The sequence below is a fragment of the Hypanus sabinus genome, unplaced genomic scaffold, assembly GCF_030144855.1.
Source record: "Hypanus sabinus isolate sHypSab1 unplaced genomic scaffold, sHypSab1.hap1 scaffold_176, whole genome shotgun sequence".
Taxonomy (NCBI): Eukaryota; Metazoa; Chordata; class Chondrichthyes; order Myliobatiformes; family Dasyatidae; genus Hypanus; species Hypanus sabinus.
The window spans coordinates 300133-328121 of record NW_026779845.1 but is presented as its reverse complement, the minus strand read 5'-3'; the positions used below and the strand labels follow the sequence as shown (position 1 = coordinate 328121).

The window sequence follows — 27989 nt, the reverse complement described above, 5'->3', positions numbered from 1 at the left end:
GGTGGGAAGGGCAGGGTGTGAAGGGCGAGGAACAGTCAACGGGTGACTTGAGAGACCCTCCACTCGTCACGTGATCCCGTTTTACCGCAGATCGGAAGCATCTTCGGGTTAGTTTCCGAGGCCCCGCCCACCGCCTGATGACGCAATTAGCACATTGCGCATGCTCACATTCCCGGGCTTGGCAGTGCTGTTTTTTCGTTCTTTGTGAAACCGGGTCGGTGGTGAGATCGGGATGGGGAGTGGGTTCTCGGCCCCTTGGACGGGGAGCCGGAGACGGATTATTCTCTGCGGGGCAACACCAACAATTTTCCTTCGGTGAGTATTGAAGCCGATTCCGATCGGGGAGTTCTGACGTTGGGTAGTGAGTTAACTTTACTGAACTCAAACAAAGAAAATCTGTAGTTGCTGGAATTGCGAGCAACGCGCAGAAAATGCTGGAGGAACTCAGCAGGCCGGGCAGCATCTAGGGGAAGAATACAGTCGACATAACCGGCCGAAACCCTTCGGCAGGACTGGAGAATAAAAGGTGGGGGTGGGGAAGGGAGAGAGAAACACAAGGTGATCGATGAAACCTGAAGGGGGAGGGGATGAACTTTCCCGGACTGGCGGCCTCGCCTCGCTTCCTTCACAGAATCTGCCGGGGTCGGTCCGGTGTGAAGGTCTCACAAGGTCTCTGAGATGAGCCGCCGCTCAGCCCCTGTTGTTCTGGTCCTATTAGCAGGATGACGTAAAACATATTTCTATACTGTTACTGACAGAGAATCGTATAATTTGTGTTCCGTGTGATATCTGAATATACTTGCCTGTGATGCTGCTACAAGTCAGTGTTTCTCTGTAGCTGTACCTTCCCGTACTTGTACACTTGGCAATAAATTCAACAGGACCTGAGAAATCTCAGTGAGATTTGATTAGTGATGATCATCTTCGCAGCTCGGTCGTGGAATATAAAGAGACAGTACACTGTTAAATGCAAGACCCTGAATAGTGTTGATGATCAGAGGGATCTTGGAGTCCGAGATCATCGCTCCCTGAAAGCGACCGCACAGATTGATCTGCACAGATTAAGAAGGCAAATGGTGTGGTTGTCTTTATCATTGTGTTCAAAAGTCTGGAAGTTGTGTTGCAGCTTTATAAGATTAATTAGGCCACATCTGGAGTGCTTCATACATTTGTGGTCGCTGTCGTTCTCTGAAGCATGTCGGGGCTTTGGAGAGGGCGCAGAAGAGGTTTACCAGGACACTGCCTGGAATAGAGGGCATGAGCTATAACGAGAGGCTGGACAAACTTGAGTTGTTTTCTCTGGAGACGTGCCGGCTGGGATGAGACTGAATAGACGTTTATAAGATTACCAAAGGATTAGAAGCAGTGTCTCAGAAAGGCAGCGTCCATTATTAACGAACTCCAGCACCCAGGGCTGCCCTTTTCTCAATGTTACCATCAGAGAGAGAGAGAGGTACAGAAGCCTGAAGGCACTCTCTCAGTGATACAGGAACAGTTTCTTCCCCTCTGCCATCTGATAGCCAAATGGACATTGAACCCTTGAACACGACCTCAATATAAATATATAGTATTTCTGCTTTTTGCATGATTTTTAATTTATTCATAGAATAATAGAAACACTACAGAACAGTACAGGCCCTTTGGCCCACAAAGTCGTGCTGACATGTCCCTACCTTAGAAATTACTATAGTTACCCATTGCCCTCTATTTTTCTAAGTTAGTTTTTCTCCAGTGCCGCCAGGTACCTATCCAAAAATCTCCGAAAAGACCCTATTATGCCCACATCCATAAACATTGCCGGCAGCCCATTACACCACTCTCCACCAATCTCTGACCAAAAAAAAAACTCACCCCTGATATCTCCTCTGTACGTACTCCCCAGCACCTTAAACCTGTGCCCTCTTGTGGTAACCAGTTCAGCGCTGGGAAAAGGCCTCTGACTATCCACATGATCAATGCCTCTCATAAACTTATAAACTTCTATAAGTCGCTCCAAGGAGAAAAGGCCGAGTTCACTCAACCTATTCTCATAAGGTATGCTCCCCAATCCAGGCAACATCCTTGTAACGTGCCTCTGCACCCTTTCTAAGGTTTCCACATTCTACCTGTAGTGAGCACAGTGGAGTGTGACCAGGGTCCTATATAGCTGCAACAAAACCTCTCGGCTCCTAAACTCAATCCCACGATTAATAAAGGTCAATGCACCGTTTGTCGTCTTAACCACAGAGTCAACCTGCATAGTAGGTTTGAGTGTCCTCTGGACTCAGACCCCAAGATCCCGCTGATCCTCCACACTGTGAAGAGGCTTACCATTGATGCTATATTCTGCCATCATGTTTGACCTAATAAATTGAACAACATCAAACTTATCCAGATTGAAATCCATTTGCAACTTCTCAGCCCAGTTTTGCATCCTTTCGGTATCCTACTGTGACCTCTGACAGCCCTCCACACTATCCGCAACACCCCCAACATTTGTGTCATCAGCAAATTTACTAACACATCGCTTCACTTCCTCATCCAAGTCATTTATAACAATCACGATGAGCAATGGTCCCAGATATACAAAAACTGTAATTCTTATTATTTTATTTTGTGTTTTCTTTTTCTTCTATATTATGTCTTGCATTGAAATGCTGCTGCAAAATTAACAAAGTTTACACCACATGCCAGTGATAATAAACCTGATTATGAATCTGTGTGGACAGATAATATATTTTTCCTGGGGGTTGAAATGTCTAATACATTTAAGGTGAGAGGAGATCTGAGCGGCAAGTTTGTCTCTTTCCACAGAAGTGGTGGGTAGCTGGACTCTCTGCCTGGGGAGGGAGACCCCACCAGTCACGTGATACTGTTTGCCCCTCCCATTTATCCACAGATGTAACTAACTCTTCGCGCATGCTCACTGTCTCCGGTTGGGTGGTGTTTTCCTTTCTGCTCAGTGCTGAAGCGGATCGTCTGCGGGATTGGGAAAGGGTCCTCCCCTCCTGGGTCAGGAAGCCCGGGATCAGATCACAGTCTGCGGGCCAAAGATATCGTTTTCCCATCAGTGAGTATTGAGACCGATCCCGAGTGGGGAGATCCGATGTTAGCCGTGAGTGCTGAACTGAGGGCCAATTACTCATTTATTTTCCTATTATCTGGGCTCTTCAAAAATATGTAGATGTCACTTAATCTGCATTGAACGATCCAAACCAGGAGCCCAGGCAGTTTATTTCCACAGAGTTGAAATGGGAGACCCACCAACAGGTCACATGAGGCTGTTTAACACAGATCTACCCCGCCCTCTGGTTTGTGACTCAAGATCATGTGATGTGCGGTCAGAGTCCCCGGATGTGAGGTGATGCTTCCTCCATGTTGTGTTGGGGAATCTGATGTTGGCCACTGAGTCCCGTTAACTTCCCCCAAGTTGTCTCATTTCCTGAGCCTCCTCGCATTTGTCTTTGAGCTTTTTGGCTGGTGGGTGAGGAAGGAGAATGTCCCAGGTTGTGGGGATCTTTGATTTCACTACCTGCTTTCCTGAGGGACTGGAAAGTCTAGTGTGAGAATGGTTTCTGTGATGTGCTGATCTGGGTCCAAAGGTCTCTGCTGTTCCTCACAGTCACGGGCAGAGCAGTTACCATGAAAAGCATGAAGTGTCTGAATGGGAAACTTTCTATGGTGTGTTGATAGCAATTTGGTGAGGGTTCAAAGCATATATAGCAAAATTCTTCTTGTTTGTTCTAACTTTGTCATTTTAAGATCCTTTATACAGTAGTGTGTAGTATTAATTCAGTATCTGTGTATTGCTGGAGAACCATAATTGATCGTCCTTGATTTCTTCTCCACCTCATTCCATCTGCTCATTCCCTGCCCATCTTGTTCAACCTCTGTCCAGTCTCTCTCCCACCAACTTCAGCGACATGCATCATCTATCTGGGTTAACCTTGGTCCACCCTGTATCACACCTCTTCAATGATATATATCGGCAATCTTTCTTGTCTTCATTGTGAGGTATTCTTTTACACCTTCGGCCTCGCTGAGTTATTTCCAGAATCAGTTCTTGTCAGCTGGAAAACCAGAGGGTCATCAGGTACCAGTTCTGTTGTGCATTGGTGTGGGAGTGCTATTTTGTGAACTGTAACTGCTGACACACTTCATCATATTACAGTCAGCAAAGAGTTCTGGGAGAGTTGGTGCTTGGGCTCTAGTCCTGTGATCAGCATTCCAGGGAAATGGAACTGCTTGTGTTTTGGCTTTGACTTTGCTCAGTGCTTCTATAGTTGGGGCTGGATGGATGTCTTTCTTCGAGCAGCTGGACATTGGTTGTGGGAAATCCCGGATTGCACTAACCAGGGTGAGATGGGAGGACAATGTGTGAGACTCTCAGGGTCGGTGAGTGGCAGATTAAGCTGTGTGACTCTGTGAGGTTGGGTCCTGGGATATCATAGTTTTCGATCCAGGTAAAGTGGACCCGGGGATCAAGCTGCTTGGGCTTTGAGGAGTTGAGTGAGTATTTCTGGTCTGGAATCAGATGTTTGTTTCTGGAGTTCCTTTGGAAGCAATGACTGCCAGTCTGAGGAGAGGATGAGTTCCCATTCCATCCTCACAGGGACAGGCTGTGAGTAAATGGGCTGTTCTGTGTTTTCAAGAGTAGAAATAGACCCTGAGTTTGGTGTTCGAAATCCCCCTCTCACTGTCTTCTGTCTGTCACTCGGTGGAATTCAGGCAGAATCCCAAGTTGCTGGAGATCTGCAATAAAAACTGAAAATGCTTGGTCATTCTGACAAAACATTATTACCCTGAATTGTAAAGTTTGTTCCTCTCTCAAAGCTGTTCCTTACCTGCTGAGAATTTCTGATAATTCTAGTTTCTTTTTATTATGTTTACCTTGGAATGGTTTATATTTCCTGAAATTAACCTGGAAATGGAAATGGCTCATTCTGTGCTAGTAGAAAAATAAAGAAATCTCAACTTACCCTGTAAATTATCCTGGTATCAATTTATCTCTTATTCCTGGAAATGTGTTCAGTACAATTGCTGCTAACATGGTTTACAAAAATATTCTCAGGAATAATCGATGTTATGTATGAGGAGCATTTGGTGTTTTTGGACCTGTGCTCAATGGAGTTCAGAGGGACGGTGGGGGTGGTGGGGGGATGTATGGTTAAGCAAACCTTCCGAATGCTGAAAAGCCTGAATACAGTGGACATGGAGAGGATGTTTCCATTAGACGCAGAGTCTGTGATCTGACAGCACGGTCTCAGAATGAAGATGCTTCCCTTTAAAACTGAGATGAGAAGAATTTTTTGGCTAAGAGATGTCTGATCGGTGGAATTTGTTGCCGCAGAGGTTGGTTGAGACTGCCATTTTGTATATTTATGACACAAATTAATATATTCATGATTGGTGAGTAGCTCAGGATTACAGGAGGAAGACAGGAATATGGTGTTGGAATAAAAATCAGCCATGGTAAATGGTGGGGCAGACTAGATGGATCAAATCACATAATTCTGTTCCTGACTGAATGATGGCTCCTTCTTATCCCATATCATTTTGTGATGTGTGAGGGACAATAAAAGATTGTTCACTGAGATCATTATATCTGCATTCATCGTTTAAATTTCAGTGAGTTTTGTTCTTAGTAACATGGAGCAGAAATGTTTGGTTGTCCTTTTTAATGTTAACATGCTTCATTATCTCTCTGGTTAAAGTTAGACCTGAGGTGAGACGTTGACTTGAAGAAAAACCCCAACTGGAAGCAAACCACAGCTGAAGACGAGGGAACAGCAACAAGTAAATTGACCCGAGGACTGAGAACAGCAACTGGAGAGAACAACTTTGCATCAAGGGACTCGGATTTCCCGGTGATTCAGTCAGGAGAAAGTTTGGTGAGTCTCATTTACTCAAAAACACGTCCTTTGGACATTACGTACCTGTACAAGGGAAGGTAGGAAAAAGCTGGAGTGAGACTGAATGTCCCCAGAAGGACCAGTTATGCTTCTGTCAGACCCAGTTGCAATCAGTCCTGGTCTGGTAATGTGCTTCCAGCAGCCCAGCCCTTTAAAACCACTCCCATTCAGTGGAAGTCGAATCCGGATAAAGTCACTCAGAGACCGTACGGTACAAACTCTTTGTTCCAAGCACCCGGGGCGTACTCAGTTAGTCACTCAGACAGGAACAGACTGTGAATGCTCCCACCCTATCCACCAATTCCCCTTACACAATAGATTTATCTGTCCAGATACTCCCCCACACAAGACTGGATGGAGCCAAAGTTATTTACTATGACAGCCCCTAAAGACAAATTACAAAATAGTCATAATGGCTCACACACACAGAACAGACTGACGCTGTCCTATCTCTACACATGAGTGCACAAGGAGATAAGCATCCTGAAACCGTAGCTCGCTACCCTCAAAAAGAAATATGGCTCAGCATGGCTTAGTACATCTGTTGATCATCAGCAGTTTCTTTCAGAAAAACAGGCTGTTATAGTTTAACGAAGTGTTAACCCTTTTACATACTTTATCATTCCCTTCTTTAGATCATTACATGATCAACAAAGCAGTAACGTTTTTACAGAGAAAGCAACTGAGTACAGCTTTGACTTCTCAGTGGGGAAAAACAACATACATCAGTAATTATAACAATGATATGTACAACTTTTAGGACATAGGATTAGGACTATGCCCCACATATTACCTTACAGGCCTTTGAAGATCACCATTTCAACCCTTCGGTGAACCCGTGTAAATCCTGCCCTACTTTCTTGATGCTGTCAGTCTCCTTGACAGTGTGCTTGGAGAGGGATGTAACGTTAGTAGACTCATCAGGGATATAGGTGCTGCATTCTGTGTCAATAATAGCACAGGTTCCCCCTTTCTCAGCTAGGATAAAATCTAAAGTCGTACGATTCTGTACGACTGTTTGCCAGATTGCAATCATTTCAATGGATGTTTCTGTTACTTGGGCCTGTGTTTCTGTCACAGGGCCCCTGCAGCATTGTGGCCAGCTCCTGAAGTTCTTATAGCCAAATTGATTATCTCTCATGAATTTCTGGCTACGCTATAGAAAAACTATCATCAAAAATCGCTCAGTCTCAGTTATTCCTCTCGGCTGCTGGGCTCCTGCGGATATGGCCAGGATGTATGTTTCCCAGTGTAGGAAGTTCCGCTTGGTGGGGCCCTGAGACACCATCCCTCAAAACACTGACAGCCACGGTCATCACAGACTGGAGCACAGTTCCTCACTCTCTTCCCCGGGTGTTATTTGAAAAAGCCCAGGCAGATAGTTCCTCACTCTAGTTGAGCAGGATTACTGACATTTGAATCATACTTTTACCATACCGAGGAATTTCAGCACAAATCCAGCAGGCCCCTGGTTCTACCTGCTTGGCATAGGTGTGACAGAGAGACAGAAAGGTGTTAACATGGGGGCCCCCGGGTGCTGGGGTGAGCCCTCTTACAGACATAAACACGAGCAGCACCGTATCATATCAGTTTAAATACCATATCAGTACCATATCAGTTTAAATGAACCAGCAGCTATAGACCACACCTGGAGACTGTTTTTGATGTTAAAACCACTCTCTTTATTCGTATCTACTTATAATATAACAAATTAAGCAAAATAATCAAAAGTTAAAAAGTGTTATGAGTACACATACATGTAAATATAACTCCCAAACCTTTGAGCTCTGGGAATATCAAGCTTAAAGTCTTGAGATGGTGAACTATGAAAGTTCAGTTCAGCCATGGAATAAATGACAGGTTAACAGTCGCTGTAGGTTCTATCCGTCGTCGTTCTAAATCTACATACAAATTATCGCCAGAAGCAGCTTATCACAGGCGTACTTTCTTCAGAAGGAACTACCACACAAGCAAGGGTTGACACACAGGTAGATTCCACAAGGTACTCCCAATCCAGATCCAACACACAAAGTATTACTGACAGTGATTTCCACAGAATATCCCTTCTCACAAGTGTTTACCACATAACACACCCGAATCCGGCTAAGGGTTAACAAAAGTGGTAGCCGCGAGATACTCCAACAACATCCCCAGATGGATTATACGAATTATCACCAGCAGTGATTGGTCACAAGGGTACCTCTTCAAGTGAATTACCACACCCAGGCAAGGGTTAGCACAAGTGGTCCTCACAGGATACTCCCAAACCAACAGATCCACTCCTATGGATCAAACAAAGTGACATTCACACATTCAGTATACGCTGGATCAGTAATCAACCCACCTTGTGGGCACAGGAGAGTCCAAACAGTGGCCTTTGGCCACTAGGCCCTTTGTTTCGAACTTTCCATCTTCTTTCTTTCTCTCCGGCTGACTGTGTTCGTGACTATCCTTGCTTAAATAAAACAAACTGTGAGCTATATAAACACAATCTGCGAACAAGTGTAAACATGCTGCATAGTCAAATAGTTCTGCCCCCCTCTCTCTCTTAGTAAGAATCAAACAGGAGAATATTAGTTCCCTTCGGGATTGATCGGGATTCGAAAGTCGGGTCCCAAAAATACGTCGAAGCTCGTCACATTCGATTTCGGACATTGTCAGGCCAATCCATATTATTTGTATTAATAATGTTGGCTAACGTAGTTGGTAAGCATTGGAGCAGTAAGTCATTAATAATGGGTATTTGTCCCTCCAGTTTAAAGGCTTGGTCTCCTGTGAAACTGCCGTAGCAAGCCACAAGTCACATCCACCCATTCACGCTCCACTTTTAGCGGCTCCCAACCTTTGGCATTCCTTCTGCAGTACATACCTCTATCCCATTCCATTATTCCTCCAGCTTGCTGATAATATACTGTTCCACTTTAAACGTATGTCACATCCGGAACTTTTTCCAGTTAGCCGAGGATTTCCTTCCACACCGCTGTGCGGTGTTGGGAAATCATGTCCAAGGCAAGTTACAGCAGTAGTTTGCCATTGCCTTCTGCTGGGTGAGTTGTTTTGTTTAAGAGATCACCAGCTCTAACCCAGCGCGGATGAAAGTGTGCAAGGGAGTCGGCTGGATTCGAACTCAAGACCTCTCGCCTCAAAGTCCAATTCTGAAGCCAGTAGGCCATCAGTGGCATAGCTGGCAGACTTCCATTTTACATCTGCCTTTTCCTTCCATTCCCTTTTCAATGATTTCCACTTCTTTCCTCAGTTCTTTTTCCATATCAGATTTACTGCTTGTTCTCATGAGGTAATAACCCAGGCTCCCCCACCCCCCTCCGTCCGAGGCCACATTTTGTTCCCCAATTTCTTACTCAGTGCTGCACTAAACATTTGAAAATCTTTTTCCTTGTCTGGAAAACTCTCACACAAAATTGTGTCGGGCTGCTCCTGGCACACTCGTATCAATCGACTGCAATTAACCGATTATCTCTAAGTAATTTATCAGGCACAAAGCCTCCTGCTCAATTAACAATCAGATAAATTTACCCGGCAGGCACCTCCTGCTCAATTGATGAATTTACCTGACATGTCTGCTTCCTGCCCACTTAGTAAAGTTCACCCAGTACCGTCTCCTGGCCACTTAATAAACTTTATCCAATACTGCCTCCTGCCCACTTAGTAAAAATTTTGCCTACCTTATACTAGTCTCCCGACAGATTTTTTTCCCGATCCTGTCAAGGTATGTGATCAGCCTTGGGCAAGGCACCATACATCCAAAGGAACTAACAGTGAGCGACAAATGTAAAATACCTATTGGGCTCCCGGTCAGTCCCCACAGTCCCCAGAGTGGTTCAGCTGCTTACTCAGCCCGTCTGCTCAGTGCTCTGTAGATAGAGATCCTGTTCGTGATGCCAAATGTTAAAGCTGAATCTGAATAAAACTCGAGAGACAAGCTTCTTATTGACACCACAGTTTATTGCACATTCTCCTGCAGGACTTTGAGCCCCAGTTGTCAAAGGGAAGGCACGTAAGCACTGCCACTATCTGACAAGTCGACTGACTTAGGTTACAGCCGTATATTTATACATAGTACACGCCATGCATCACTATTTCAAGATGTTATTTGAACTGGTATGCCCACCAAGTGTGTTGGTGCAAATCTTAATTACTTAGATAACAGAGTTTGTTATATTGAGGTTTTAATTATGGATGGATGTACTGTCCAGTCCTTATTCCCTTTGCAAAGCCCTGACTTAATTACAAACAGATGTTCATTCCTGTCCTTATCAGTGAGTCCTCTGCCCCTTACTCAAATGAGGGTAGAATGTATAATGGTATCAACTAACAACGGTACAGTATACAATGTTATCAGCTCTCAGTGTGTCTCTCTGCAAGCCACAGAGAACTGGCAATGAGCCTGGCTTAGCTAACCACTGAAGACAGTGTTTACTTCGGTTCAAATATTCCTATTCAGTCCCAATTATTCTTTTAGCCAGAGGTTACATAGGTTACATAGGTTTTGTTTTATATATCCTCAATTCCTCAGGAGGGTTCAGGGGAAATATTTATGTCCAATATAGAAACTGGTGTTACCTGTGTGTATTGAAGAATGAATTGGGAGAAATTGTTATGGGAAACAGGGAAATAGCAACAGAATTTAATGCATACTTTAGATCTATCTTCACCAGGGAGGACACAGGCAATCTCCCAGATGTATGCATGGACCAGGGTCATAAGATATCAGAGGAATTGAGACAGATTGACATTAGGAAAGAAACTGTGATGAGTAGACTGGTAGGACTGAAGGCTAATAAATCCCCAGGTCCAGATGGTCTGCATCTGCGGGTTCTTAAAGAGGTGGCTCAGGAAATTGCGGATGCATTGGTAATCATTTTCCAATGTTCCTTAGATTCAGGATCAGTTCCTGAAGATTGGAGAGTGGCTAATGTTATCCAACTTTTCAAGAAGGGAGGAAAGGAGAAAACGGAGAACTATCGCCCTGTTAGCCTAATGTCAGTCGTGGGGAAGATGCTTGACTCCATTATTAAGGACGAAATAGTGGCACATCTTGATGGCAGTGATAGGATTAGGCTGAGCCAGCATGGATTTACCAAGGGCAAATCATGCTTGACTAATCTGTTGGAGTTTTTTGAGGGTGTAACAAGGATGTTAGACGAGGGTAAGCCAGTGGATGTTGTGTACCTAGATTTTCAGAAGGCATTCGATAAGGTGCCACATAGGAGATTGGTGAGTAAAATCAGAGCTCATGGCATTGGGGGCAGGGTTTCAACATGGATAGAAAACTAGTTGGCAGATAGAAAGCAAAGAGCAGCAGTGAATGTGTGTTTCTCGGACTGGCTGGTGGTGACTAGTGGGGTACCACAGGGCTCTCTATTGGGACCACAGCTCTTTACGATTTATGTCAACGATTTAGATGAGGGCATTGAAAACTATATCAGCAAGTTTGCTGACGATACTAAACTGGGTGGCAGTGTGACATGCGAAGAGGACGTTAGGAGAATACAGGGAGACTTGGATAGGCTGTGTGAGTGGGCAGATACTTGGCAGATGTCATTCAATGTGAATAAATGTGAAGTTATCCAGTTTGGAAGCAGGAACAAGAGGGCAGAGTATTGTCTGAACGGTGTAGAGTTAGGTAAGGGAGAAATGCAAAGAGACCTAGGAGTCCTAGTTTGTCAGTCAATGAAGGTGAATGAGCAAGTGCAACAGGCAGTGAAGAGGGCAAATGGAATGTTGGCCTTTATTACAAGGGGAATTGAGTACATGAGCAAGGATGTCCTTTTGCATTTGTACAGGGAAGTGGAATAAAGTTAAATAGCCATCACAGAGAACTCTTGTTGTTATCCCACACAACAACAGATGGAACACTTTAGAAACTGTTGGGGTGGGGAGGGTAGATTACCTGACAGAGAAAAGTCAAAGGGGTGATAGTGAATTCATTAGTTAGGGGAACAGAACAGGAGGGGACTGAAATCCTAGTGGTAAGGCTTGCTAGTGCTAGTGTGGGTGAAGAGTGTGATGTGGTTAAAATAAGTTGCTGGGGAAATGGGAGCCAGAATGACAGAACAGATAGTTGAGAGGGTGAATTGAATTGAATTGACTTTATTCGATACATCCTTGCTGCACACGAGGAGTAGAAATCGTTACATTACATCTTCACCAAAATGTGCAATGTGTAATTAATAGTAACTTAAAATAGATAGTTTGTACATAGGACAGTCAGTATAACATTGAAATGCAATTGTATCAGCATGAATTAATCAGTTTGATGGCCTAGTAGAAGATGATGACCCAGAGCCTGTTGGTCCTTTTTCTGTGGTACCGTTTCCTGGATGGTAGCAGCAGGAACAGTTTGTGGTTGTGGTGAATTTGGTCCCCAATATCCTTTGGGCCTTTTGACACACTTGTCCCTGTAAATGTCCTGAATAGTGGAAAGTTCACATCTACAGATGCGCTGGGGTGTCTGCACCACTCTCTGCAGTTTCCTGCGATTAATGGAAGCACAGTTCCCATACCAGGCAGTGATGCAGCCAGACAGCATGCTCTCAATTGTGTCCCTGTAGAACGTCCTTAGGATTTTGGGTCCCCGTCCCCAACTTCTTCAACCATCTGAGGTGAAAGAGGTGCTGCTGTGCTCTTTTCACAACACAGCCAGTATGTACAGACAATGTGAGATCCTTGGTGATGTTTATGCTGACAAATTTAAAGCTGTTCACCTTCTTAACCCCAGATCGATTGATGTCAACAGGAGTTAGCCTGTCTCCATTCCTCCTGTAATCCACAATCAGCTCCTTTGTTTATGTGACAATGAGGGAGAGTTTGTTTTCTTGACACCAGTCAGATGTTGTTCAGACCTCAGATAGAGTCAGCAATCAAATGGTTGAGCATGGTGTGATGAATGTGCTGAGCTGTGTATATCACAATGCAAGAAGCATCGTAGGAAAGCCAGATGAGCTCAGGACAGGGAATTATGATACTGGAGCCATTATTGGAATTTGGTTGCTCCCAACAATCTGAGGGATTTAGAGGAACAACATTGTAGAGAGATTGCAGACCATGCCAATAAACAAAGGTTGATTCAGTAAGTGATTCTAACTTTACATATATAGACTGGACTCCCATACTGTAAAAGGACTAGATGGGGTAAAGTTTGTCAAATGTGCCCTTAATCAGTATGTGGAATTTCTGATATAGAAGTGTACAATAAGCTGTTAGGAAATGATCCAGGGCTGGTGACAGAATTTGTGATCATAATGCCATGAAATTCAAAGTAAATATGGAAAAAGAGAGGTCTGGACCACGGGTTGAGATTCTAAATTGGAGAAAGGTCAATTTTGATGGTATCAGAAGCATCTGACAAGTGTGGTTTGGAACAGGCTCATTCCTGGCAACACAGTTCTTGTAAGTGGAAGGCCTTCAGAAGTAAAATTTTGAGGGTGTAGGGTTTGTATGTGCCTGCCAAAATAAAAGTTGAAAAGTTACAGGTGCAGGGAACCTTGCTTTTCAAGAGATATTGAGGCCCCGGATATTTTGTTCCTCCAAATGCCTCAGACTGTTGGGTGCTACCCGGACCCATTAATGATGACAATATCAGGACTCCACACCCTGAGCTCATGTGGCTTTTTTTTAAAGTTGTCTGCTGTTGGTTTCTAAAAGCTTCCCAATAGTCTTTGCTCTTTTGTTTGCCCACTCTTTGGCTTTTATGTTGGCTTTGGCTTCTCATTTCAGTCACGGATATGTCCTCCTGCCTTTCCAATGCTTCCACTTCTTTGGGATGTATCGATCACTCAGCTCCCAAATTGCTCCAGAATCTCCAGCCATTGCTGCTCCGTTGTCACTCCTTCCTTTTCCCTTCCAAACAAGTTTGGCCAGCATCTCTGTCACAGAAACATGGAGAAGTTCAGTCCAGAAACAGGATATTTGGCCCATCTAGACAATGCCAAAAAACATTTAAGCGGTCTAATGCAAATACCTGCACCGGGACCATCACCCTCCATACTCCTACCACCCAGGGTCCCATCCAAACTTCCTTTAACTGGTGAAACTGAGCTGATTTTCACTACTTATATTCATCTCATTCCACACTGTCATGACCAGTGAAGAGCTTTTCCACATGTTCCCATTAAATTTTCACCTTCCCCACTTACCCATGACCTCTGGTTGTCATCCCACACAACCTCAGTGGAAAAAGCTGCTTGCATTTATCCTATCTATACCCTCATACTGTTGTGTACTTCTAAGAAATCCTCAAACCAGTGTACTCTTTCCTTGTTTATGTTTCGAGCCATTTTCAGGTGTATAAGATGATGAGGGGCATTGATCGTGTGGATAGCCAGAGTATTTTTTTTCCCCCAGGTCTGAAATGGCTAACACGAGAGGACATAGTTTTAAGGTGCTTGGAAATAGATACCGAGGGGATGTCAGAGGTAAGTTTTTTACACAGAGAGTGGTGGGTGTGTGGAATGCACTGCCGGCTATTTGTGTGAGAGTGTTTCAGTTACTGTGGGGCCAGGCACCCATGCAGCTCAGTGGGAACAGGGAATAATACCAATGGAGAGAGTCAAACTGATCCAGGTCACAGATTGGAGATGGCAAAAATGCCCCATTCTTATAGAGACAGGAAGAAAATCAGAGCGTTCAATGCTCATTCCAGATACCAGCACTGTGCCCAGTTAGAAGATGAATTCTCCATCCAACTTGGGTTGAACCTCACTGTAACAGTGTGATGTCAGATCACACCTTCACAACTCAAGTGATCTCATCAGAAATGTTGTTCTACACCAGGGGTGGGCAAACTTTTTGACTTGTGGGCCACAAAGGGTTCTAAAATTTGACAGGGGGGCCGGACCAGGAGCAGATGGATGGAGTGTTTTGGTAATACACCTCATAAGAGAAAATAAAATATCATGGAATATGTAGAAAACATGTGCTTTAATTTCAATTGAAAATGAACAAATGCATTACAACAAAATATCTGTCTTTGAAGTCCCATGGTATTTAGCTATTTATTGAAATGACTTTTAAAACACTGAAAATTAAATGAATAAAATACAGCCTTTTTTAATAGTAAATTATTATTTTAAAGCACTGAAAATTCTGTTATCCTTCAAGATATTATCATCATCACTCTCCTCCTGACTGTCTTTATTTCAAAAACGGTAGGAGATGCAGGTCTACTTGTCCTGCTCCTTCTTATTCAACTGTCCCCTGTGCCAAAACTCAACAACGACCAGCACAAAGACAGAACAGTGACAGCGCGCCAGTATGCGGAGCGCGTTATTTGATCTGGAGCGCATTTTTTATTTTGAGAACGTACGTGCACCTGCGCACTACTCATGTCCATCACTTAACAGAAATGACATGTAACATGTAAGGATTATTGAAAAAAATATTTTCAAATGCATTTTTTACATAACACAATGAAGAAACTTATTTTTAATTTCAGTGGGAACAGTGTTGTTGGTCTCCCTTTTCAGCCAGCGCATCAAAGTCTGGATTTAGTTTTGTTGTGGCGATTCTCAGGATGGATCTGAGGTGTTGGTCAGTTAACTTGGATCTGTGGCTGGCTTTGTTGATGTTCATGACGCTGAACGCCTGTTCACACAAATAGGTCAAGCCGAACAAAGAGTAAAGCGCAAATGTGGAGTAATACGCTGCACCTCAACAAAGGTCAATGTGTAGTGGTGTGCTACATGCAGCGCTAAAATTACGACACGGAGTCGGTAACTGCAGTCGAAGAAAAAAAACTTCATTCGAAATCCCCAGCCTCACTTTTAAGCCTCCCTCAACCTGCTCCCCGTGGCGCAGAGGCTCCAAAGCTCTGTGCTCGCAAATCTCCGCAGGCTATCTCCCTTAGCCGGAACGCTGGCTAATTGTGAGCCGGTTCGGATGTGCCAGGAAATGGGTCACCACAACTGTATATAGAGTGCGTCATCTATTGGGAAAACGCCAGAATTGTGGGGAAAAAAACGTTAACAAGGTTATTAATATAATTTCATCAAGTTCTGCAGGCCGGATTAAAAAGCTTAACGGTCCGCAGTTTGCCCATGCCTGTTCTACACCCACTGATGGATTTTTAAAATCTTTTTACAGGTTACAAATGACAAGAAATTTGTTTACTGAAATCTGGAATACAGTTTTGCTGTCTCAGTCCAGATATTTAAGAAATGGATCAAGGGATTCACTCGATCATCCTTCCTGCTCAGACAGTGGGGAGGGATTCACTCGATCATCCTTTCTGCTCAGACTGTGGGGAGGGATTCACTCGATCATCTGAACGACTGGCATGTCCATCATTCTAATCAGGGGGGAAACCATTCACCTGCTCAGACAGTGGGAATGGATTCAGTCGGTCATTTCAACTGAATGTATATCAGCAAGTTTACACTGGCAAGGCCATTCACCTGTGCTGTGTGTGGACACTCCGGTCAGTTCACACTGGGCAGAGGCTGGTCCTCTGCTGAATTTGTGGTGTAAGGATTCACTCGGTCATCTGTCCGAATGGCTCACAAGCGAGGTCTCCCCGGGGAGCGGCCGTTTACCTGTTCGGACTGTGGGAAGGGATTCACTCAGTCATCTGAACTGAAGGTACATCAGAGAGTTCACACTGGGGAGAGGCCATTCACCTGCTCATACTGTGGGAAGGGATTCACCACATCATCTCACCTACTGATTCACCAGTCAGTTCACACTGCAGTGAGAGATTTCACCTGCTCAGTCTGTGGGAAGACATTCACTCGGTCATCTAACCTACAGAGACACCAGCAAGTTCACACTGGGGAGAGGCTGTTCACCTGCTCAGACTGTGGGAAAGGATTCACTCGATCATTCAACCTACAGAGTCACCAGCGAGTTCACACTGGGGAGTGGCTGTTCACTTGCTCAGACTGTGGGAAGGGATTCAGTCAGGCATCTCACCTACAGAGACACCAGTCAGTTCACACTGGGGAGAAGCCATTCACCTGCTCATTCTGTGGGAAGACATTTACTCAGTCATCCAACCTACAGACACACCAGCGAGTTCACACTGGGGAGAAGCCGTTCATTTGCTCAGACTGTGGAAAGGGATTCACACAGTTAGGTAGCCTACAAGCACACCAGTTAGTTCACACTGGGGAGCGGCCATTCACCTGTTCAGACTGTGGGAAGAGATTCACCACATCATCTCACCTGGTGACTCACCAGTCAGTTCACACTGCAGTGAGGGATTTCATCTGTTCAGTCTGTGGGAAGACATTCACTCAGTCATCTAACCTACAGAGACACCAGCAAGTTCACACTGGGGAGAAGCTGTTCACCTGCCCAGACTGTGGGAAAGGATTCACTCGATCATTCAACCTACAGAGTCACCAGCGAGTTCACACTGGGGAGAGGCTGTTCACCTGCTCAGACTGTGGGAAGGGATTCACTCAGGCATCTCACCTACGGAGACACCAGTCAGTTCACACTGGGGAGAAGCTATTCACCTGCTCAGTCTGTGGAAAGTCATTCACTCAGTCATCCAACCTACAGACACACCAGCGAGTTCACACTGGGAAGAGGCCATTCACCTGCTCAGACTGTGGGAAGGGATTCACCACATCATCTCACCTAGTGACACACCAGTCAGTTCACACTGCAGAGAGGGATTTCACCCTCTCAGATAGTGAGAAGGGATTCACTCAGTCATCTGATCTGCTGGCACACCAGTGAGATCCACTGGGGAAAGGCCGTCGACCTGTGAATGTGGGAAGGCATTCACATGATCATCTCATCTATTAGAACACCAGTGAGTTCACACCACGTCTGCTCAGACTTTGGGGAGAGATTCTCTCAACCGTCTCCACCAAGGCTGCATCATTATGTTCCACTGGGGAGGGGCCATTCACCTGTTGTGAATATGGGAAGGGATTCATTCAATAATCTAACCTTGTAACACACGACCGGGTTCACATTGGGGAGAAAGTTTCAATAAGCTGCAGGATGAATGCATCCCCATTGCTGAATGCAATTTCGAGAGTGACAGGCGGAGTCTAGTACAAGAGGGCATGACTTGTGGTTTGCAGGACACCCATTCAGAACAGAGAATCAGAGAATTTTTTTTTGTCAGAGGGTGATGGATCTGTGGAATTTGTTGCCACGGGCAGCAGTGGAGGCCAAGTCATTGGGTGTGTTTAATGCAGAGATTGATAGGTATCTGAGTAGTCAGGGCATCCAAGGTGATAGTGAGAAGGTGGGGGAATGGGACTGAAGGGCAGATTGGATCCACTCATGATGAAATTGTGTAGCAGACTCGATGGGCTGAATGGCCGACTCTGCTCCTTTGTCTTATGGTCTAATGTGATTATTTTTTCTCATGTGCGTTATTCCTCTTCCTCCTTCTGTCCAAGGAAGTGTTAATCTAGGTGGGTTTGAGTGTAAGTAGTCTTTTCTAAACTTGTCATTTCTGTTCTTACTTATCTTTGTAAATTTTACTGAGTGAAATGGGACTAAGATATTTTCATTAAAAAAAGTCAATGTCGGTATTGATGGAAGTGTTTATTGCCTTTGTTGTATTTGTTGAGCATAGAGCTCTGTTCCACAGTTTTTTAAAGCCTTGAAATAAATTTTGTCAAAGGTTTTCCCAATATTGCACTACTTTCTGTTGTTTTTGCTTGTTGATTTTCCAGATACGTGGTTATCACGAGTCCCAAAGAAGGGTCATGGCCGGAAATGTTGATTCCCATCCATTAATGCTGCCTGACCTGCTGAACTTCTCCAGCACTTTGTGTGAATTTCTCTTGATTTCTTGCATCTGCAGGTTATCCTGTTTCCCAGATATTTATATGTTTAGTGAAATAACAAGCCAATAGTGGGGTTGTGTGGCTCTGTTGGTAAAATATTAAATAAAATCATTAGATAAGAGGAGGCCATAGGGTTGGGCAGTGTAAAATCTGTGGGTAGAAATAAGGAACAGCAAATGTACAAAAAAATCCTTGAATGGAATTGTATAGTGACACCAAAACAGCATGTGGTCCACAATTTACAATGAGAGATAGAAAATGAGTGCCAAAAGGGCAATGTTACAATGTTCATGGGGGATTGTCATGCAGGTGATTAGGAAAATCAGGATGGTGTTGGTCTCAAGAGGAGGAATTCCTGGATTGCCTACAAGATGCTTTTTAGAGCAGCTCGTGATTGAGCCCACTTGGGGATCAGCTATTCTGGATTGAGTAATGTAAAGAACCAGAAATAATTAGGTCACTTGAGTTCAAGGAACCCTTTGGGACAAGTGATCTTAATATGATCAAATTCACCCCGACATTAGAGAAGGAGAAACTAATGTCAGATATGAATAAAAAGATAATTAGAGAGGCCTGAGAGAAAATTTGGTCAAAATTGATTTGGAAAGAACACGGGCAGGGATGAAAACAGAGCAGCAATGGCTGGAATTTCTGGAAGTGACGGGATATTCACATCACAAAGAGGAAGTAGTATTCTAAAGGTAAGGTGACAAAACCGTAGCTGCTAAGAGAAACCAAAGACAACATAAAGACGAAAGAGGGCACAGAACAAAAATCACCAGGCAGTTAGAGAATTGGGAAGTTTTAAAAATGAACAGAATGCATCTAAAATCATTAAGAAGGAAAAGATGGAATACTTAGGTGAGCTAGCCAGTAATATTAAAGAGGATACCATTTTTAATTTCAGGTACATATAATGTAAAAGAGAAACTGAAATGGATATCAAGCCACTGGAGAATGATGCTGGAGAGGGAATAATGGGGTGGGGGTGAAAGGTGATGGCTGATGAACTGAATAAGTATCGTACTCTTTGGAAGACACTGGCATGAGTATGGAAGTCCCAGATGTCAGTGGTCAGAATGTGTAAAGTTATGTTACTCGGGAGTAAGTAGAAGGAAAGGCAATGGGCTGTGATTTTTTTTTTACTGGAAGGAGAAATCGATATTCATGCCTTCAGGTTGGAGCTATGCAGTTGGAATATGATGTGTTTCTCTTCAACCCTGAGGGTGTCAAGTGGATCAACTCCAGCCATTGCTATTCTGCCATCATCGCTGCCAGTGTACCCTTCCAATCAACTTTGGTAAGCTCTTCTCCAGTGCCTCTGTAGTTCCCCTCACTCCACTAATAATGATGCATCTTGTTTTACCTTTCCCCTCTCAAAGTGAAGGGTGAATTCAGTCATGTTATTATCATTGTATTCACCTGCTCCCTTTACCAAAAGCTCCCCAATCAAATTTGGTTCATTCCAAAATTAACTTTTCCCCAGTGGGCACAATTGCAAAGGGAAGGTAGGTCACATCCGGAATTTTCAATTTAGCGGGCGATTTCCTCTGACGTATTGGGAAATCGTGTGCGAGGCTAGTTACAGCAATGGCTTCCCATTGTTGTATTTGCCTTCTGCCGGGTGAGATATTTTTTAAGAGATCACCAGCTCTTAAACCAGCACGGATGGAGAGCATGCAAGGGTGCCGGCTGGATTCGAACTCAGGACCTCCCGCCACTGATGCCACTACGCCACCAGCCAGCTGCACAATCCCAAGCTGTTCTGAAAGGCATCTCATTGGTATTTTCCAAATTCCCTCTCTTGAGATCAAGCACCAATCCAATTTTCACAATCTACCTTCACCCATCCCACTCATGGACTATTTGTCTCACTCCCATCGGGGGTAGATACGCAGCGACCTCACCAGGACTACCAGCCTCCGGGACAGCTACTTTTCCCAAGCAGTAAAGCTGATAAATATCACTACCCACTAACCCACACTTCCGCAACACCAAACACCTCTGCTTTATCATTTCCTATCTGTCATCTTATATGCAGGCAAAATAGTACCATCAGACTTCAACGGAGCTCTCTATCTTTGCTGGCAAGCGACCCAGTTACGGGGTTCGTAACACCACAAATCAGGGGGTCCTGTTATTGTGGTAAATCACCACGATAAGAAGGGTTGTAGGGGCTGGACGCCAACTGCAAGTAGATGAAGTGCCAGAGATGCCCCTAACCACTCTCCTCACCACTGGTCAGGGTCCCAAACAGTCCTTCCATTTGAGGCAACTTTTCAACATCGTGCTTGTTTGGGTCAGCTACTGTTTCCAGTTTTGCGGGTGTGCCCTCCTCGACATTAGAGAGACCAGATGTCGTCTCTGCTTTCTGCACTCTGTCCCGATGAGATTCTGCAGATATTGGAGATGCAGAGTCACAGACACAAAATGTTGGAGGAAGTCAGGAGGTCCGGTAGCTTCGATAGAGGGGATAAAGCAAAACAGAGATTCCCCATTTCTACACTCATAGTTTGGAACACCTGCATAAGGTCACCTCAATCTCCTGCACTTCAAGGTGCGAAATCCCAACCTGTCCGGCCTCTCTCCAGAACTCAGTGCCTCAAGTATCAGCAGCATTCTCGTAAATCTTTTCTGCACTCATTCTAGCTTAGCGTCCTCTTTCCTAACACTGAATACAATAATCCAGGCGTGGATACCCTAACAATATCCGATCCCTAATGCAACCTCACTGGCTTCTTCAGACCATGAGCCATGAGATATCAGACAGGGCCTGCTCAGCCAATCGAGTCTGCTCCGCCATTCCTTCGTGTCCAATTGATTATCTCTCAACCCCATTCTCCTGCCTTCTCCCCATAATCTTTCAAAATCCATTTAAAATACACTCAATGACTTGGCCTCTACTCCGTCCGTGGCAATAAATTCTAAAGATTTACCACTCCTGGATTAAAGAAAATCCTCCTCATCTCTGCTGTCAGTGGATGCCCGATGCATTGAGGTTGTGACCTGTGGTCCCAGACTCACACAGTACAGGGTGCATCTTCTTCAGTGCCACGCTGTCGAGGCCTTTCAATATTTAATAGGTTTTAATGAGATCCCCTCTCTGTCTTCTAGACCAGCGAGTACAGGGTCAAAGCTATCTATCGCTCCTCATTCGTTACTGGAATCATTCCCGTGAACGTTCTCCGGACCCGCTCCAATACGAGCACATCTGTTTTCGCAGGTTGTAAACTGTTCACAATACACGAAGTGCAATCTGTCCAATGCGTTTTAAAGCCACAGTGTCACATCCTTGTTCTTATATGCTAACATTACAGTTGTCATCCTTCATCGATTCAATCTGCAAGCAAACCTTTAAGGACTCCTGCTCAAGGATTCCCAAGTACTTATGCACTTCTGATTTTTGAATTTTCTCCCATTTATTTATTTATTCCTTCCACAATTGTACATGCCCGTACATTTGCATACACTGTACATTTCCGTACATTTCATCCACGAATTCGTTGACCGTTCTCCAAACCTATCGAAGACCTTTTACAGACTGCAGCTTTGCTCTAAACTATCTGTCTGTTATCAGTATCAACTGCAACGTTCTGTGGATGCTGGGAATCCAAGCAACACATACACAAAATGCTGGAGGAACCTGGGAGGCCAGGCAGCACATATGGGAAATAGCAAACAGTCGACGTTTCGGGCCGAGACCCTTCATCAGGACTGGGAACAAAAAAGATGAGACGTCAGAGGAAAAAGTGTGGGGGTGAAAAGGGTAGAAGAAGTGGTAGGTGATAGGTGAAACTACAAGAGGGGGAGTAGTGAAGGCAAAAAATAAATTCTTAGGATTTTATTTCCTTAACGACCCTCGAAAAATCATTGCTAATGCCTCCACATCTCTTCAGCCACCTCTTTCCGATCTCTGGGGTGTATACTATACTGTATAGGTGACCTGTTTACCTTCAGACCATCTCTGTTTCCAAGAACCTTCTCCCGAGCAATGTAACTTCACACATTCTGACCACTAACATCTGGAACTTCCGTATTCCTGTCGGTGTCTTCGAGAGATTAGAGTGATGTACAATACTTATTCAGTTCATCTGCCATCACCGTGCACCCCGAGTCCATTACTACCTCTCCATCATCATTTTTCAGCGGTTCGATATCCATTTCCGCCTTTCTTTTACACTAGAATTACCTGAAGAAACATTTGGTATCCTCTTTAATATTACCGGCTAGCTCACTTAAGTGTTCCATCTTTTCCTTCATAATTAATTTAGTTGCATTCTGTTGGCTTTTAAAATCTTCCCAATCCTCCAACATACTAGTGATTTTTGGTCTATGGCCTCTCTTTGGTTTTTATGTTTTCTTTGGTTTCTCGTATAAGCCACGGTTTTGTCACCTTAGCTTTAGAATACTAGAGATTTGAGGGGCGAAGAACATCTCAAACAGAACTGTAGTCAGCTCGACTTCTTCGGTCTGCAGGGAATTCAAGGGAAACCTCTTCACCCACAGACTGGTGACTGTTTGGACCTCATTCACAGGGACAGTGAGAGGTGAACAACAGGGGAGGATTTGAAAGACCTGCTGTGGAACTGACAAGTTCAAGCCGGCCTGAGTTGACTCTCTGCTGTACACTAGGTGTGTTATAAATTCACTAAGTACCGGAGACAGTGTTTAATATAGAGTTGATTTATTTGTCACAGGTCTTGTCCCATTAAAGGTGACTATGCAGCAGAATAAACTCCTCCCATGCCCAGCGACCCGGGTGCAGAACTGGGTGTGGTGAGCAGCAGCAATACTTGCAGAGTTCAGCACCAAGTCACTCTCAAAATTGCATTCAGCAATGGTGATGGACAAATATCCAGCATGCAGCTCATTGAAACTTTCTCCCCATTGTGAACCGGCAGTATGTGGGAAGTGTAACGTGCTGGAAGGTTTCACTACTAAAGTAACGGCCTCTCTGCAATGTTTCGCTGCTGAGGTAATGGTTTCCCTGTAGAAGCAATGTTAAGGGTACGACTAGAGGAAATAGGGTTCTCGAGTGTGGGGCTATGCAATGACAGAAATATTCTTTCTTGTGAGTCTGGAAGAGAGATTTTCACGGTTTTTTGCTGGGGAGAGATGAGAAGACGTGAACGGAGAGAGTGGGCACTTTCTTTATTTTTCATTTTCTTTACTAACCCTATAGTCAAAGTAACTATTATAGAGCTGAATCGTTTAATTGCATATTGTGTATCGTTTGTAACTTCAGGATACTGATCTGTAACATGGGACACATCACACAGCATTCACCCAAATGAGATTTCTTAAGTTTGGCCGGGCTGGGGGTGGGGGGGGGGAGGGCTATCACCCCTTATATTAAATTGCCAGCTGAAGCGAAAGTTGAGTAAGGTTAGATGAATGAGTGAATAGCTTCCCTTATTCACAGCAGATGAACAACCTCTCCACAGTGTGAACTCAATGATGCACTTTTGGTTGATTTGGCTGTGGAACTCTCCTTCTAAAGTCTGCACAGGTGATCAGTCTCTACCCTATGTGAACTGGTGTCTCTGTAGTTGAGATGACCGAGTGAATCCCTTCCCACACATTGAAGCCTGAATTATTCTTCTCCGTCGAGGTAGCCGCGTACCCGACGCTGCACCCTCGGCTTTATCGTATCCCGTAGCCTAATGCGCACATTCCTAAAAATGCAACTACGCAGACAAAAACTGTGATTGGTCCACTTGGTAGCAGCCAGTTTCCTTTTCTTTTTCAATCGTTTTATTAAGTTTCAAATTTAATAAGCATAGCAATAATCTAATAATACAAAGAGATCGGAATTACATTAATAATGGTTATCATGTAAAAGCACAGATTCCAAATGACAAATATAGTTTAGCCTCCCAATCTCATAGCAACTAACCATGAAAGAGATATTATATAAGGAAAAAAAACGTAAACTAGAAAGAACACTAAACTAAAAAAAAGACAAAATTGGGCTGTCATATTACAACGGCTGAAATTATTTGGCGTTAACTCCGCTCGTCTATACAAGTACAAAAACTTATTACACAAGATTCAGAAAGGGTCAACTTGCATCATATGAAATTATTGAATAAATGGCCTCAAAGTCTCTTCAGATTCAACCGAAGGATCCACAGTACCGCTCCTAATTTTTTCCAAGTTTAGACATACTCTGGTTTGGGAAAACCATTCAAATGTAGTAGGGAGATTGGAATCTTTCCATTTAAGTAAAGTAGATCTGATGGCCATTAATGTAACAAACACAATTAGATGACAAGCAGACGAGGATAAATGACTGGAGTCTACCACCGGACCGGTCCTCCAAAAATTGTGGTAATAGGATGTGGCTGTAAATCAATACGCAGACTACTGAGATAATATCTCAAAATATCCTTCCAATTTTTTTTAAGAAGAGGACAAGACCAGAACATATGTGTCAAGGAAGCTACCCCGGAATTACATCTATCACAGACAGGATTTATATGTCAGTAAAAATGAGCAAACTTATCCTTGGACATATGAGCCCGATGAACCACCTTAAATTGCATGAAGGCATGTCTGACACACACTGAAGAGGTATTTTCTAGTTCAAGAATTTTCTCCCATTTTTGTATAGGTAAAGGTATCCCAAGTTCTCTTTCCCACTCATTCTTAATTTTATCAGAAGTACCTAAGCGTATTTTCACAATTAAATCAAATAAATGATATTAAACTCTTCTGATATGGATTTAAACTTATTTTTTTCCATAACTTCAATTTGATGTGATATCGCAACGGAAGGTTCAAAGGTTTCTAATCTGCAAATATCTGAAAAAGTGTGATCCAGGCAGATTATATTTATTAGAAAACTGTTCAAAAGCCACAAAAGATCATCCATAAATAAATCATGAAAACAAAGAAAAGCTTGATCAATTCTAAATGGTTGAAAGAAAAAAATGGATGTCATAGAACTTGACAGTATATATTTATTTGGTCCAAAAAATTACCAACATTGAAACCATATTCCTATTGTATGCTTAATTATTGGAATTACCATTTGCTTATTAAATTTGGTAAGTGCAAAGGGAAGCACAGCCCCTAAAATAGAAGCCAATGAAAACTCCTGTCGAGACTCCCGCTCAATGTTCATCCAACTCTTGTGTCCAAAACATTAAATATCGAATATTAATTGCCCAATAATAAAATCTAGGAAACGGCAAAACCAAGCCACATACCTTTTTTGATTTCTTTAAATATTTCTAATATAACCTGGGATCTCTATTCTGCCATATATATGCAGAAATTTTAGAATCAATAATATATAAAAAAGTTAGAGATAAAAATTGATACCACCTGAAATAGGTACTGATATTTAGGTAAAATAATCATCTTAATAGCATGAATGGAACCAATCAAGGATAAGGAAAATGTGGACCATTTAGTAAACAATTGTTTAGCATGATCAATTAAGAGTAAACATTAACTTTAAATAGATCATTGTGCTTCTTAGTAATTTTAACACCCAAATAAATAAAATAATCAGCAAGCAATCTAAATGGTGACTTGTCTATAAATTGAGATTTGCATTTTTAATGGAGACAGCATACTTTTATTAAGATTCAGTTTAAAAGCAGAACTACTACTAAACTGAGCAAGTTGTGTTATTACTGCAGGAATGGATGTCTCTGGATTAGAAATATATAGCGAAAGGTTATCTGCATACAGTGATACTTTACGCATCCCATTCCCATGAGTAACACCAAATACATTGGATGAATCACGAATAGCAATTGCCAAGGTCTCCAGGCTAATATCAGATAGTAAGGATTTCAAAGGACAGCCTTGTCTAGTACCTTGGAAAAGCCTAAAGAAAGGGGGTCTCTGATCATTAGTGAAACAGAAGCCAAAGGTATATGTTATATCAATTGGATCCAAGATATAAATTTTGGACTAAAATTAAATCTCTCAAGAATTTTAAAATATTCCCATTCAAATTTATCAAACGCCTTCTCGGCATCGAGGGAGATAACACATTCTGGAGTCTTAGATAAAGTAGTGTATACAATGTTCATTAACCTCCAAACATTAAAATGTGTATAATGATTTTTAATAAATCCTGTCTGATGCTCGGCGACAATTTGTGGCAATATCTTCACCAATCTAATTGCTAATATTTGAGAAAGGATTTTAGATTCAACATTCAAAAAGATATAGGTCTGTCTGATGCACATTCAGTGAAATTTTTGTCATTTTTAGGAAATAAATAAAAAATAAAAAACAAACCACCCATTGTCAAAACATTACGAGAGGAATGTCAAGCAGATGTTAGAGAAAAACAGCCAATTGCAGACCAGAAAAGGTCTTAAAAAATGACACAAAATACAATCTTAATAATATTTCAAGAAAAAGGAAATAATCAGCAAATCAGAGTCTTAATGATTTTCAAAAGCAAACAATTAAAAATAAAAAAGTAAAACAATGAAGGAAAAATAAAGTAACTTTAACATGGAAACATAATAAGTATCCGAATGTCAAAACACAGTACGAATGTAATCAACCCAAGGGCAAATTTCTTAAGTGTCCAAATCTAGAAGCTGGTTGTTAACTAATAAACCAGATACACACATACAAAAAGGAATGGTAAATTTCAGAGACATCCAAGCTCAAATGTTGATCTTCAAAACATTAGACATCTACGTTCAAGCTCAGATCTTCGAGAAATTGTTTTGCTTCATTCACGGATTTAAAGCATTTGAATGATTTATCAGGCAGAGCAACCCTTAGGTGAAAGGGATATAACAAAGCTGAACAAAGATTCCTCTGATATAATTCTGACATCACCATTTTAAAATGCAATATTTCTTGCATACCTCAGGACAAAAATCTTCAACAAAATGAAACTTAAGATTCTCATGCTCAGTAACTCCTTTCTGACGAGCAATCCAAATGAAGAGCTCCTTATTATTCACATTGTGACATCGAAGAATTACATGACGTGGTTTTAACCCGTTCGACAGTTTTGGTTTCAGCACCCGATGTGCACGGTCGAGTGCAGGAAGGGAAGGAAATACCTCCGAGCCAAAGACCTCCATTAAGAATTTTTAAGATAGTACACAGGGCCCATATGTTCAAAGATAAATTGGCGCATATTTTTCCTAATATAAACCCTATTTGTGACAGGTGTAATGCAGAAGTGGCTACTCTAACTCATATGTTTTGTTCATGAGTTAAGTTTAAATAATTTTTGGAGGGATGTGTTTGGAATATTATCTAAAGTTATAGATGCAGATGTTCAACCTAATCCACACAGCAATTTTTGGGATTATTCCAAGGAAGCATTTTATCCATTTGA

The 27989-nt window shown here is 42.9% G+C and overlaps 1 protein-coding gene and 1 pseudogene across 5 annotated transcripts; both read left to right on the top strand.

Annotated features, from left to right (window-relative positions):
- The window catches only part of LOC132387346 (zinc finger protein 208-like), a 220438-nt pseudogene that overhangs the window by 101161 nt on the left and 91288 nt on the right, over positions 1 to 27989 (top strand).
- Positions 170 to 23339, top strand: LOC132387352 (zinc finger protein 235-like). Of its 5 annotated transcripts, XR_009509867.1 has the most exons (5): positions 170 to 315; positions 5694 to 5870; positions 14256 to 14326; positions 18548 to 18647; positions 19887 to 23339. XR_009509867.1 is itself a non-coding variant. In XM_059959708.1 (4 exons), the coding sequence occupies exon 4, from the start codon at positions 16401 to 16403 to the stop codon at positions 17589 to 17591; it is 1191 nt and encodes a 396-aa protein (XP_059815691.1). In that variant the 5' UTR covers positions 170 to 315; positions 5694 to 5870; positions 14256 to 14326; positions 15993 to 16400; the 3' UTR covers positions 17592 to 18505. The 5 variants fall into 5 exon arrangements, 2 of the variants coding, with proteins under 2 accessions (XP_059815691.1, XP_059815692.1); XR_009509865.1 differs by lacking the exon at positions 19887 to 23339 and having other exon boundaries at positions 18548 to 19806; XM_059959708.1 differs by lacking the exons at positions 18548 to 18647; positions 19887 to 23339 and adding an exon at positions 15993 to 18505.